Here is a 14,752-nt window from a genome sequence, read left to right as displayed (position 1 = left end):
AATACCCATCTCTGGTTGGTTACACAGAGGATACAGAGTAACATTAATACCCATCTCTGGTTAGTTACAGAGAGGATACAGAGTAACATTAATACCCATCTCTGGTTGGTTACCACAGAGGATACAGGGTAACATTAATACCCATCTCTGGTTGGTTACCACAGAGGATACAGAGTAACATTAATACCCATCTCTGGTTAGTTACCCAGAGGATACAGAGTAACATTAATACCCATCTCTGGTTAGTTACACAGAGGATACAGAGCAACATTAATACCCATCTCTGGTTGGTTACCACAGAGGATACAGAGCAACATAAATAATACCTATCTCTGGTTAGTTACACAGAGGATACAGAGTAACATTAATACCCATCTCTGGTTAGTTACACAGAGAATATAGAGCAACATTAATACCCATCTCTGGTTGGTTACACAGAGGATACAGAGTAACATTAATACCCATCTCTGGTTAGTTACAGAGAGGATACAGAGTAACATTAATACCCATCTCTGGTTGGTTACCACAGAGGATACAGAGTAACATTAATACCCATCTCTGGTTAGTTACCCAGAGGATACAGAGTAACATTAATACCCATCTCTGGTTAGTTACACAGAGGATACAGAGCAACATTAATACCCATCTCTGGTTGGTTACCACAGAGGATACAGAGCAACATAAATAATACCTGTCTCTGGTTAGTTACACAGAGGATACAGAGTAACATTAATACCCATCTCTGGTTAGTTACCCAGAGGATACAGAGTAACATTAATACCCATCTCTGGTTAGTTACACAGAGAATACAGAGCAACATTAATACCCATCTCTGGTTGGTTACACAGAGGATACAGAGTAACATTAATACCCATCTCTGGTTAGTTACAGAGAGGATACAGAGTAACATTAATACCCATCTCTGGTTGGTTACCACAGAGGATACAGAGTAACATTAATACCCATCTCTGGTTGGTTACCACAGAGGATACAGAGTAACATTAATACCCATCTCTGGTTGGTTACCACAGAGGATACAGAGTAACATTAATACCCATCTCTGGTTGGTTACACAGAGGATACAAAGTAACATTAATACCCATCTCTGGTTGGTTACCACAGAGGATACAGAGCAACATTAATACCCATCTCTGATTGGTTACACAGAGGATACCGAGCAACATTAATACCCATCTCTGATTGGTTACACAGAGGATACCGAGCAACATTAATACCCATCTCTGATTGGTTACACAGAGGATACAGAGTAACATTTATACCCATCTCTGGTTAGTTACACAGAGGATACAGATTAACATTAATACCCATCTCTGGTTAGTTACACAGAGGATACAGAGTAACATTAATACCCATCTCTGGTTGGTTACACAGAGGATACAAAGTAACATTAATACCCATCTCTGGTTGGTTACACAGAGGATACAGAGTAACATTAATACCCATCTCTGGTTGCTTACACAGAGGATACAAAGTAACATTAATACACATCTCTGGTTGGTTACCACAGAGGATACAGAGTAATATTAATACCCATCTCTGGTTGGTTACACAGAGGATACAAAGTAACATTAATACCCATCTCTGTTTGGTTACACAGAGGATACAAAGTAACATTATCGTTATAAAAAGACATCATTAGTCACCCCAGTAATTATCCCCAGTGAGGTTGGGGGGTCACAGCCTCCATATTATATAACATGTTGCTGAACCTGGGGCGTCAGCAGGTCCTGTATTATGAAGTAATTCTACTGACAGTCTTATAATCTACCTGAGCTGAATGATTATAATGAAACAACTGTTACTCATTAATGTCACAATCCTGCCTGGGGCGAAAGTAAATATGTGATTTAAACACTCACAGATATGAGTAAGAACAAGTGGATTACTAGCGTTTTGTTAGATTTTCAGTTTGTTTGACCATGTTAAATAAATAAGATTAGAAATGTTGAGTAATAGACGAGGAGAGAGACCGAGGCCGCCAAAGTCTGTAGAACGTCGCACAAAACTTTCACTTGAGAGAGAAATATTTTCCTTCTATTTCCTCCTCTCCTGTGTTAGTTTCTGTCTGAGTTACTGACTGGTGAAGCCTCTGCCAGTGACCCTATAATCCTGCAGACAGTGCAGCTAAACTGTCCTTAAATCAGAGAAAAATGTATTCAGCAAAATTAACTTCACTTTGTATCTGTAAACTAGATGTAGACATTTTCAGGGTTTTTTTAATAGAATATTGAGTTATTTTTAGGCATTTTATATTCTGCTCCTTCCCATGCATTTTCTGCAACCAAAACACAATAAACAAAGTCATGAAAAACTTCAACATGAATGACTGTTATTCGGTCACCAATCCCATCAACTCTAGTGGAGAACCCCACGGATCTGTACTTGGACCAGTGCTTTTTAATATCTTTATTGGTGATATTGCACATGGTGTTGAAGGGATAGTATGTCTTACTGCAGATGACACAAAGATATGTAACAGGGTAGACAGGGGTAAAACAAATGACTGATGACCTATGTAGACTACAGGAATGGTCACTAGAGTGGCAACTACAGTTTAATGCCAAAAAATGCAAAATCATACACTTGGATCTCAAAAACCCAAAGGCTAAAGTTAGTATTATCTCCCTGTAGGAGTCCCGCCGGGCTTTATTCTCGGCCCTTTACTCTTCTTGCTCTATACTTCCTCCCTTGGTGCTCTAATCTCCTCCTTCGGTCTTCAGTATCACCTGTATGCTGACAACATTTAACTCTACATCTCTTCTCCTGATCTTTCCTCCACCCTCCTCTCCCGGGTATCTGACTGCCTCTCTGCCATCTCCTCCTGGATGTCTGCGTGTTTTCTTAAAATAAATATCTCCAAAAATGAACTCATTGTCTTTCCTCCTCCCAGACTCCCATCCCATTATGACCTCTCTATTGTTGTCAACAACACCACCATCTCCTCTGTCACCCAACTCCGCTGCCTGGGTGTCACCCTCGACTCCTCTCTTTCTTTTACCCCCACATTCATTCCCTTGCCCAAGCCTGTCGCTTCCAACTATGCAACATCGCCCGCATCCGTCCCTTCCTCTCTCAAGAAGCCACCAAGACTATCATCCACGCACTCATCATCTCCCGCCTGGATTACTGCAACCTCCTCCTTACTGTCCTCCCTCTCTCCCATCTCTCCCCCCTCCGCTCTATACTCAATGCGGCCGCAAGACTCATCTTCCTCTCACGCCGCTCCTTCTCTGCCTCCCCTCTCTGTCTTGCCTTACACTGGCTCCCCTTCCCCTACAGAATCCTTTTCAAACTCCTCACCACCACCTACAAGGCTCTCTTCAACTCTACTGCCCCTTATATCTCTAACCTCCTCTCCATTCACACTCCTGCCCGCTCCCTGCGCTCGGCCAATGATCGCCGCCTCTCCTCCTCTCTTATCACCTCTTCCCACTCCAGAATCCAAGACTTTTCCCATGCAGCCCCCCTTCACTGGAATGCCCTCCCTCGCTCCATCCATCTCTCTCCAGCTTTGTGCTCCTTCAAATGTGCACTGAAAATTCACCTCTTCCGCAAAGCCTACCAACCATCTACTTAACCATCTCTCCTCCTCCACTCGCTCTCCCTTCTCTCTTCTGGTTCCCCTTGTGCCTGTTCTGTCTACCCTCCATTAGGATGTAAGCTCCCCTGAGCAGGGCCCTCTTCCCTCCTGTCTCCTCACCTGTTCTTCTGCTCCGTGCTTATTGCATCAGCCTGCCTGGAGTTTCTGAAGTATTGGTATTTTTTGTTTATTGTTCTGTACTGTTTCACCCTGTATAGTCTACTGTATGTACTGTGTACGGCGCTGCGGAAACCTTGTGGGGCCTAACAAATAAATGATAATAATAATATTAATGGCACTATAATGGGAACTACTGAGGAGGAAAGGGGTCACTATTTCAGTTGACATAAAGGCAGGTAAGCAATGTAACAAAGCAACGAGGAAGGCAAGTCAGATGCTTGGTTGTATAGGGAGAGGAATCAGTAGCAGAAAGAAGTAATAATACCACTGTATAGGTCATTGTACGGCCTCATCTAGAATACTGTGTTTAGTTCTGGAGGCCATATCTCCAGAAGGATATAAATACATTACAGACTGTATATGGTCTACAGCACAAAACTTACCCGGAAAGACTAAAAGATCTTAATATGTATAGTTTGGAGCAGAGAAGGGAACGGGGGGGACATGATAGACATTTTTAAATATATCAAGGGTTTTAACAAGGTACAGAAGGGAAACATTCTACAAATGAAGAGAAGTATTAGAACACGAGGACATGTACTGACACTGGGGGGAAGTAGGTTCAGGGGAAATTACTTCACAGAAAAGGTAGTGGATAAGTGGAATAGCCTCCCATCAGAGGTGGTAGAGACTAATACAGTAGAGCAGTTTAAACATGCTTGGGATAGACATACAGATATTCTTACAAAGAATAAAGAATCAAGTAGGGTTTGAGGTTACCATAGGATAAACATTGGGCAGACTAGAAGGGCCAAGCGGTTCTTATCTGCCATCAAATTCTATGTTTCTAATTCCTGATGGAGAAGAAAGTGGGCGATAGAGAATCTGACAGATGCCAGCTTCAGACAGGAACCAGTATAATTGCTAAACTGTAATTATCAATTTCAAGAATTATACGACAAAATAAGGAATTTTGCACAATATGGAAAAATATTTTTGGGGAATTAAACCCTGAAGAGAAGGGCAGCTGAGATCCCACCTGGAAGTCTTTATTATTGAAAGTATACTCAGGATCAAAACGGAAATCTCTCATCTCCCTGAGTTACACCTGAACCCCTCACGTGGAGACACGCAACGTTCCAGCTAGATCTCGCAGAGGTGCAACGTTCCAGCTAGATCTCTCAGAGGTGCAACGTTCCTGCTAGATCTCTCAGAGGTGCAACGTTCCAGCTAGATCTCTCAGAGGTGCAACGTTCCAGCTAGATCTCGCAGAGGTGCAACGTTCCAGCTAGATCTCGCAGAGGTGCAACGTTCCAGCTAGATCTCTCAGAGGTGCAACGTTCCAGCTAGATCTCGCAGAGGTGCAAGGTTCCAGCTAGATCTCTCAGAGGTGCAACGTTCCAGCTAGATCTCGCAGAGGTGCAACGTTCCAGCTAGATCTCTCAGAGGTGCAACGTTCCAGCTAGATCTCGCAGAGGTGCAACGTTCCAGCTAGATCTCGCAGAGGTGCAACGTTCCAGCTAGATCTCTCAGAGGTGCAACGTTCCAGCTAGATCTCGCAGAGGTGCAAGGTTCCAGCTAGATCTCTCAGAGGTGCAACGTTCCAGCTAGATCTCGCAGAGGTGCAAGGTTCCAGCTAGATCTCGCAGAGGTGCAACGTTCCAGCTAGATCTCTCAGAGGTGCAACGTTCCAGCTAGATCTCGCAGAGGTGCAACGTTCCAGCTAGATCTCGCAGAGGTGCAACGTTCCAGCTAGATCTCTCAGAGGTGCAACGTTCCAGCTAGATCTCGCAGAGGTGCAACGTTCCAGCTAGATCTCGCAGAGGTGCAACGTTCCAGCTAGATCTCGCAGAGGTGCAACGTTCCAGCTAGATCTCGCAGAGGTGCAACGTTCCAGCTAGATCTCTCAGAGGTGCAACGTTCCAGCTAGATCTCGCAGAGGTGCAACGTTCCAGCTAGATCTCGCAGAGGTGCAACGTTCCAGCTAGATCTCTCAGAGGTGCAACGTTCCAGCTAGATCTCGCAGAGGTGCAACGTTCCAGCTAGATCTCGCAGAGGTGCAACGTTCCAGCTAGATCTCTCAGAGGTGCAACGTTCCAGCTAGATCTCTCAGAGGTGCAACGTTCCAGCTAGATCTCGCAGAGGTGCAAGGTTCCAGCTAGATCTCGCAGAGGTGCAACGTTCCAGCTAGATCTCGCAGAGGTGCAACGTTCCAGCTAGATCTCTCAGAGGTGCAACGTTCCAGCTAGATCTCTCAGAGGTGCAACGTTCCAGCTAGATCTCGCAGAGGTGCAAGGTTCCAGCTAGATCTCGCAGAGGTGCAACGTTCCAGCGATACAAATGTATTGCGCGTTCCGCAGCATATTAAGCAGTATATGTAAATGATCATTAGCGCATTTCACAATCTATAAATAGAGCTGGTTAGATGGGGTCAGGACACTCTGCTATGTGGGGTAATTGTAATCCATATAGAAAACTGAATGAGTAAAATCTTATAAAATACACATACATTTCTCAAAGCGAAAGAGTTCCTGCGTGAAGAATGTAAGAGAGGGCCAAGCATTTATTTATGTAGCTCAGTGTATCTCTTTATAATACATAATCAAACAGTAAAATGATACTTTGTTACACTAATGCGATCCCTACATAAATATATCATAAACAATTACATAACAACAGGCACTGTGTGATATTCAGTGGGCCAAGTCCAATGCAGGTGTATAATGTAATCAGGGCAGTCTCATAGCAACACATTAATCACTCAGTGTAAAACTTAATTAATAAATATAACTCTTATGTATAACAATACAATTATCTGTCACCTCCGTGATCTTAGAATATTCTACTAATAGTTACATTAACTGTATAATACCCATCACTAATCTGTTCCGGGACCCCTCATCCTATAACACCTGTCACTAATCTGTTCCGGGACCCCTCATCCTATAATATGTGTCACTAATTAGATCTAGGACCCCTCACCCTATAATATCTGTCACTAATTAGTTCTGGGACCCCTCACCCTATAATATCTGTCACTAATTAATTCTGGGACCCCTCACCCTATAATATGTGTCACTAATTAGATCTAGGACCCCTCACCCTATAATATGTGTCACTAATTAGTTCTAGGACCCCTCACCCTATAATATCTGTCACTAATCTGTTCCGGGACCCCTCACCCTATAATACCTGTCACTAATTAGTTCTGGGACCCCTCACCCTATAATATGTGTCACTAATTAGATCTAGGACCCCTCACCCTATAATATGTGTCACTAATTAGATCTAGGACCGTTCACCCTATAATATCTGTCACTAATTAGTTCTGGGACCCCTCACCCTATAATATGTGTCACTAATTAGATCTAGGACCCCTCACCCTATAATATGTGTCACTAATTAGTTCTGGGACCCCTCACCCTATAATATCTGTCACTAATTAATTCTGGGACCCCTCACCCTATAATATGTGTCACTAATTAGATCTAGGACCCCTCACCCTATAATATCTGTCACTAATCTGTTCCGGGACCCCTCACCCTATAATATGTGTCACTAATTAGATCTAGGACCCCTCACCCTATAATATCTGTCACTAATTAGTTCTGGGACCCCTCACCCTATAATATCTGTCACTAATTAATTCTGGGACCCCTCACCCTATAATATGTGTCACTAATTAGATCTAGGACCCCTCACCCTATAATATGTGTCACTAATTAGATCTAGGACCCCTCACCCTATAATATCTGTCACTAATTAGTTCTGGGACCCCTCACCCTATAATATCTGTCACTAATTAATTCTGGGACCCCTCACCCTATAATATGTGTCACTAATTAGATCTAGGACCCCTCACCCTATAATATGTGTCACTAATTAGTTCTAGGACCCCTCACCCTATAATATCTGTCACTAATCTGTTCCGGGACCCCTCACCCTATAATACCTGTCACTAATTAGTTCTGGGACCCCTCACCCTATAATATGTGTCACTAATTAGATCTAGGACCCCTCACCCTATAATACCTGTCACTAATTAGTTCTGGGACCCCTCACCCTATAATATCTGTCACTAATCTGTTCCGGGACCCCTCACCCTATAATATCTGTCACTAATTAGTTCTGAGACTCCTCACCCTATAATATCTGTCACTAATCTGTTCCGGGACCCCTCACCCTATAATACCTGTCACTAATTAGTTCTGGGACTCCTCACCCTATAATATCTGTCACTAATTAGTTCTAGGACCCCTCACCCTATATCTGTCACTAATTAGTTCTAGGACCCCTCACCCTATAATATCTGTCACTAATTAGTTCTAGGACCCCTCACCCTATAATACCTGTGATTTACCTGGTATTGTGCTATTCTACTCTTAGTCTTATCTACAATGATGGTGATTAATCCAGTTTATGGCATCTTGCTGCCCTTTGCCCCGTCTATTGCACCTGAAAGCTTCTTTCTGTCAGTTTTTGCACCCGGCTCTCTGCTTTTCCCAGAGCTCACCTTTTCACACGACACATTTCCACATTGCGCACGGTCCTCCAGACGCTTTATAAGATCACTGACTGCGCTCTCAGTCAGAGAAGACTGCCCTGGAGAGAGGAGGTTCAGCACACGTTGAAATGGGGTGTCTTGCAGTGTGACAGCTGGATACAGAGTCAGCAGGGCGATACACGACCAGAGGACAAGGAGCTGCATGATTTACACTATGAGGCACTTGTGGGAGATGGTGACCAGTGCCTAACTGTCCCGGTGACAAAGTGACAATGGAAAGATCAGGTTATTACTCTCCATGTTCTCTGCAGCAGCCTGTGATTGGCTGGTCCGCTCTGATAGTGTAAGGAGAACAGGTTCCCCCCCCCCCCTCCTCTCTCACCTGAAGAAGCCGTCTCTCCACCCTGCATCAGAGTGCACCGTACAGCAGGAACCAGTCTGTTCAGTAGTTCAAGGGTGTAGTTAACCCTCAGCGGTGGTGAGAGAATTAGCTCAGTATCAGTAACACACTTTTACTGAACGGTTATTCTTCCTTTTGTCAATGAAAGAGACTTAGGGGTTTATTTACTAACCTGCAGGTTTGAAAAAGTGGAGATGTTGCCTATAGCAACCAATCAGATTCTAGTTGTTATTTATTTAGTGCCTTCTATACATTGACAGTTACAATCTGATTGGTTGCTATAGTCAACTTAAATATAAGTAAATATACCCCTTAGCTTCCTGGGAACTCACTGATCTACTAAATTTATTATTTCTTATATCGAGTACACTTTATTAGTAACCTTTATTTATAAAGCGCCAGCATATTATACCGGACTTCTCAAAGAATATTTACACCAAGGCTACAATGTATTATGTGTGCAGCTACAGGTGATATTTACAAACTTCAATCTAATCCTTTCATCTGTATATTTCTGTTTTCACACTAGTTCTTTGGATGAACATTTGCAACCTGAAGGGCGGCAGCACTGAGCGCTGGTACCTCATGTTTTTCTGTAGTAGTTACTACTGTAATTATTACTGGTTTACTCAAAGAAACAAGTTGCCAAGTGCAGAATAAAGTTTTTCAGTGATTTATAACATTGCAATACTGAGAATTTACAAAGAAAAATGAAAACATTGCACTAAATAGGGAAAATTTAGTTTTTAAGTGGTAAATGAAGGAACATTTTGTGAGAAAAGAAAGACATTACGGCCTGATTCATCGCACGCAGCCTCCACGCCCGGACGCCCATATCCAAGTGGATCGGTGTATACAAGTTGGCTACTCGTTAGTTGCTGTATGTAGACAAACACAACACAGTGAAGGACATGTACGTACATATGTGCTATATAAAGTCTCATCAGAACACACGCAAAAAATACTAATTTATAAAATAAATTAACAAATATTAATACTATAATCAGTAATAAAAGTATATCTAAAATTTCTTTTTCTTTTTGCAAATTACTTTTTACATGAAAAACATAAATCAGGATGTCCTTAATGTGTACTGTACATAAAATGCATTTTAATAGATGCTCTTACTTGTAAACACATGTTAAGGCTTACATACGTGTAGTCATCACTATCAGTCGGCACTTACACCCGCTCTGTAGCTGATGGAGGTGATACGTCCTGAGAGATGGGCAGAGATTGGATCGGACGAATGTGTGTGCGCTGGAGCTTGTCACACCCTTACTGTACATTACCTACATGCACCCGCCCCTTCCGTACACTGTCTAGGTGCACCCGCCCCTTCCGTGCATTGTCTACGTGCACCCGCCCCTTCCGTGCATTGTCTACGTGCACCCGCCCCTTCTGTACATTGTCTACGTGCACCCGCCCCTTCCGTACACTGTCTAAGTGCAGCCGCCCCTTCCGTGCATTGCCTTAGTGCACCCGCCCCTTCTGTACATTGTCTACGTGCACCCGCCCCTTCCGTACACTGTCTAAGTGCAGCCGCCCCTTCTGTACATTGTCTACGTGCACCTGCCCCTCCAGTACATTGTCTACGTGCACCCGCCCCTTCCGTGCATTGTCTACGTGCACCCGCCCCTTCCGTACACTGTCTAAGTGCAGCCGCCCCTTCTGTACATTGTCTACGTCCACCTGCCCCTCCAGTACATTGTCTACGTGCACCCGCCCCTTCCGTGCATTGTCTACGTGCACCCGCCCCTTCCGTACATTGCCTACGTGCACCCGCCCCTTCCGTACACTATCTAAGTGCACCCGCCCCTTCCGTACATTGCCTACGTGCACCCGCCCCTTCCGTACATTGTCTACGTGCACCCGCCCCTTCTGTACATTGTCTACGTGCACCCGCCCCTTCCGTACACTGTCTAAGTGCACCCGCCCCTTCCGTACATTGCCTACGTGCACCCGCCCCTTCCGTACATTGTCTACGTGCACCCGCCCCTCCAGTACATTGTCTACATGCACCAGCCCCTTCCCAGGCGGATCTAGAAATTTTTTCTACCCCGGGCGATATAGGGGGGGGGGGGATTTAGGCCCCGCCCCCTTTCTAACTTCTAAGGCTGCCGGCGGCTGCACAGTATGTGCAGGTCCGTTCGGCAGTGATAATGTGCTGTCCCGCTGCTCTGATTGTGTTTAAAACACAATCAGAGCAGCCGGGCAGCACATTATCACTGCCGAACGGACCTGCACAGTGTGCAGCCGCCGGCAGCAAGCCCCTGCTAGGGGGGCGATCGCCCCCCCCCTGGGTCCGCCACTGCCCCTTACGTACATTGCCTACGTGCACCTGCCCCTTGCGTACATTGTCTACGTGCACCCGTCCCTTCCGTACATTGCCCTTGTGCACCCGCCCCTTCCGTACATTGTCTACGCGCACCCGCCCCTTCCGTACATTGCCTACGTGCACCCGCCCCTTACGTACATTGTCTACGCGCACCTGCCCCTTCCGTACATTGTCTACGTGCACCCGTCCCTTCCGTACATTGCCCTTGTGCACCCGCCCCTTCCGTACATTGCCCTCTAGCACCCGCCCCTTCCGTACATTGCCCTCTAGCACCCGCCCCTTCCGTACATTGTCTACGTGCACCCGCCCCTTCCGTACATTGCCTACGTGCACCCGCCCCTTACGTACATTGTCTACGCGCACCCGCCCCTTCCGTACATTGCCTACGTGCACCCGCCCCTTACGTACATTGTCTACGCGCACCTGCCCCTTGCGTACATTGTCTACGTGCACCCGTCCCTTCCGTACATTGCCCTTGTGCACCCGCCCCTTCCGTACATTGTCTACGCGCACCCGCCCCTTCCGTACATTGCCTACGTGCACCCGCCCCTTACGTACATTGTCTACGCGCACCTGCCCCTTGCGTACATTGTCTACGTGCACCCGTCCCTTCCGTACATTGCCCTTGTGCACCCGCCCCTTCCGTACATTGCCCTCTAGCACCCGCCCCTTCCGTACATTGCCCTCTAGCACCCGCCCCTTCCGTACATTGTCTACGTGCACCCGTCCCTTCCGTACATTGCCTACGTGCACCCGCCCCTTACGTACATTGTCTACGTGCACCCGCCCCTTCCGTACATTGCCTACGTGCACCTGCCCCTTCCGTACATTGTCTACGTGCACCCGTCCCTTCCGTACATTGCCCTTGTGCACCCGCCCCTTCCGTACATTGTCTACGCGCACCCGCCCCTTCCGTACATTGCCTACGTGCACCCGCCCCTTACGTACATTGTCTACGCGCACCTGCCCCTTGCGTACATTGTCTACGTGCACCCGTCCCTTCCGTACATTGCCCTTGTGCACCTGCCCCTTCCGTACATTGCCCTCTAGCACCCGCCCCTTCCGTACATTGCCCTCTAGCACCCGCCCCTTCCGTACATTGTCTACGTGCACCCGCCCCTTCCGTACATTGCCTACGTGCACCCGCCCCTTACGTACATTGTCTACGCGCACCCGCCCCTTCCGTACATTGCCTACGTGCACCTGCCCCTTCCGTACATTGTCTACGTGCACCCGCCCCTTCCATACATTGTCTATGTACAAGCCTTTCAAGTCGTAGGCAGCCAGAAGTCATATTTGCGTTCAGACATGAATTGCGCTCACTGGCGTAAGGTCCATTTCTGAGCATGCGCAGAGTAGTTTCACACAAGAAACAACACACAACTTTACTTATATCTGAAGATGAGGCAGGCCCAAAATACACATAAAGGAGGTATAGACACATTGGCGCTTATGTAAAGTTGAGTACAATTAGCGGCTGCATACCAGGGGCCTGATTCATTAAGGATCTCAAATGGAGAGGATACTCATTTCAGTCTCCTGGACAAAACCATGTTACAATACAAGGGGTGCAAATAAGTGTTCTGTTTTACACATAAGTTAAATACTGCCTGTTTTTTCATGTAACACACAAATACTTGATAGCTTATTTGTGCACTGAAATTTAAAGTTGATATATGTGTGTTACATGAAAAAAGTCAGTATTTAACTTATGTTTTAAACAGAACACTTATTTGCACCCCTTCCATTGTAACATGGTTTTGTCCAGGAGACTGAAATGAGTATCCTCTTCATTTGAGATCCTTAATGAATCAGGCCCCAGATCCCCAGTCATCATCATCAACTTGACTGATATTTACTGTGTATAAAAAAACTAACAAATAAATAAAACATACCCCCGCAAACCAACCACCAAATCCTGGGGTGGTCATCTCTTATGAGGGGGTGAATTGTGTTGGGTCTCCCTGCAACAGTCTGAAGCAGCGCCAGGCTATGGCAGGCTGGTTGGTCGCACTATAACGCAGTCAGAGAGGGACATAGCCCCAGCCTGAGGAAGGGGACAGAAAATGCACCCCCCCCCCCAGAAACTGCAAGAGTCAGCTGGAACCTGTAGCACCACATACTAAAGTACTGGGGGGGGGGGGGCAGATCTTATTAAAAGTCCTTCCTCCTTCCCTAATTTTCCATTTACTCTATTCTGAAGGATCTTCTACTTCCTCTTTTTCATCATTCTTTTCTTTTTTGTACTATGGTAATCCAGTAAACTATGATAGCCTACTCATGATGTGCACATAGGCCTGTCTGCAAGTAACCAATCAGGATTTTGATTGGTTAGTTACAGACAGCCCCCCCCCCCTCAAAAAAAAAAAAGAGGTGCGTCATCTAAAAGGGTTTGAAGAATGAATAAAAGAAGAAATAAAAAAGAAGAAGAAGAAGATCTCTAGGGATTTAGGAGTGGAATAAAGTGGAAAATGAGGGATAGGGGGAGTGTTTTTTTTTAAATAAAAGACCCCAGTGGCTGGTGGCTACACAAGGGTTACTGTTAGTTTTAGCAGCGATATCTCCTGAAGATGGTGAACTCTGGACTCTGGAAACTACTGTGGTCCAAGCTAAGAAGAGCAATGAGATGTCTGTACCACAAATTGGAATCACTTCTCAGAATCTGGGACACTAGAGCTCACAAGGATGAGTTCTCAGAGCTATCATCTATGAAACAGCCGTGGTCCATGTTAATGGCAAGTTTCTAGTACATAGTATACCCAAAGTCAGTCAGAACAAAGGTCCAGGATTTGGACAAAGGTGTAGACAAAGCTGCAGTATTAGGCACAGACAGGCTGAGTAACAAATGCTCAGTATTTATAGGGCACTGGAAAGAGACTATCAGCGTTGTCAAAGGCGAGACATAGGTCCGGTACACAAGGAGACAACAGGAGCATGGATTAGACTCTGGTGAGGGGACAATAATCTGACAACCTGGCACTCAAAGCTCCGAGATGACACAATGACTGAGGTCACCAGCACCAGGCTATGACAGGATGGTCATAATATAACCAGGAAACCTGCAGCGTCCGGTGATAGGGGACACAGCCCCAGCCGGAGAAATGGGATAGAAAATATGCCCCCTCTACCTAGGAAAAACAATACCCATGCTGACAGTACTGGGAAGCATCCCAACACCCCTGTAATTATGGTAAAATATAAGTAAATAGTATTTGTGGCTTCTTAAGTATGCGAGTGCTTGTAGAACTGCAAGTGCCAGCATGCCCATGGCAGAGGGCGCCTGGTGCTAATGATGATGCCAGATCTGAGTGCATAATAGAGCTTTCTATGTGCGCAGATGCCGCTGGCATGTAACAGCCTGATCTGGCAATGCCGCTGACTGCCAGCACCTATACCCGCACCACCAATCCCTGGCACCTCAACCAGTGCGCAGAACCACCTGTGAGAAGTACTTTTAGCAGCGAGGTACAAGCCTTATTGGTAAACCTAACATAGCACCTATGCCCGAAGTCTGTGCTATAACAGCTGCCGTATGTGACACTGCAGATACCAGAGGACCCTGAATGCCAGGACAAGCTGATACCTGTAGCTCTAAATACCTTCTTATAATTTTACATAATTCCTATTTTTAACTAACCTCAATAGATATGCTCCACCTTAGTTCCTAATGATAGGAAGGACTCATAGTTAACTGATGCTATTGTTGTTCTGTGCCTGAGGTGATATTTCACAATAGTTATAATCCTTCCATTAATAGTTGTTGGCACTCCATATATTATATCTGGTATT

The 14,752-nt window shown here is 45.6% G+C and overlaps 1 protein-coding gene across 1 annotated transcript in view; it reads right to left on the bottom strand.

Moving 5' to 3' along the window:
* SLC39A4 (solute carrier family 39 member 4) overlaps positions 1-8,593 on the bottom strand; it is a 50,430-nt gene extending 41,837 nt beyond the window's left edge. The window contains exon 1 of the mRNA XM_075211484.1: positions 8,235-8,593. Within this exon, the coding sequence (XP_075067585.1) occupies positions 8,235-8,429 (195 nt within the window). The 5' untranslated portion in view covers positions 8,430-8,593. The remainder of the gene's footprint in view (positions 1-8,234) is intronic.
* Between the last annotated feature and the right edge of the window lie 6,159 nt (positions 8,594-14,752).

Source organism: Mixophyes fleayi, chromosome 5, assembly GCF_038048845.1.
Source record: "Mixophyes fleayi isolate aMixFle1 chromosome 5, aMixFle1.hap1, whole genome shotgun sequence".
NCBI lineage: Eukaryota > Metazoa > Chordata > Amphibia > Anura > Limnodynastidae > Mixophyes > Mixophyes fleayi.
The sequence above is the reverse complement of the archived record's forward strand: the minus strand, read 5'-3'. Positions and strand labels throughout refer to the sequence as shown.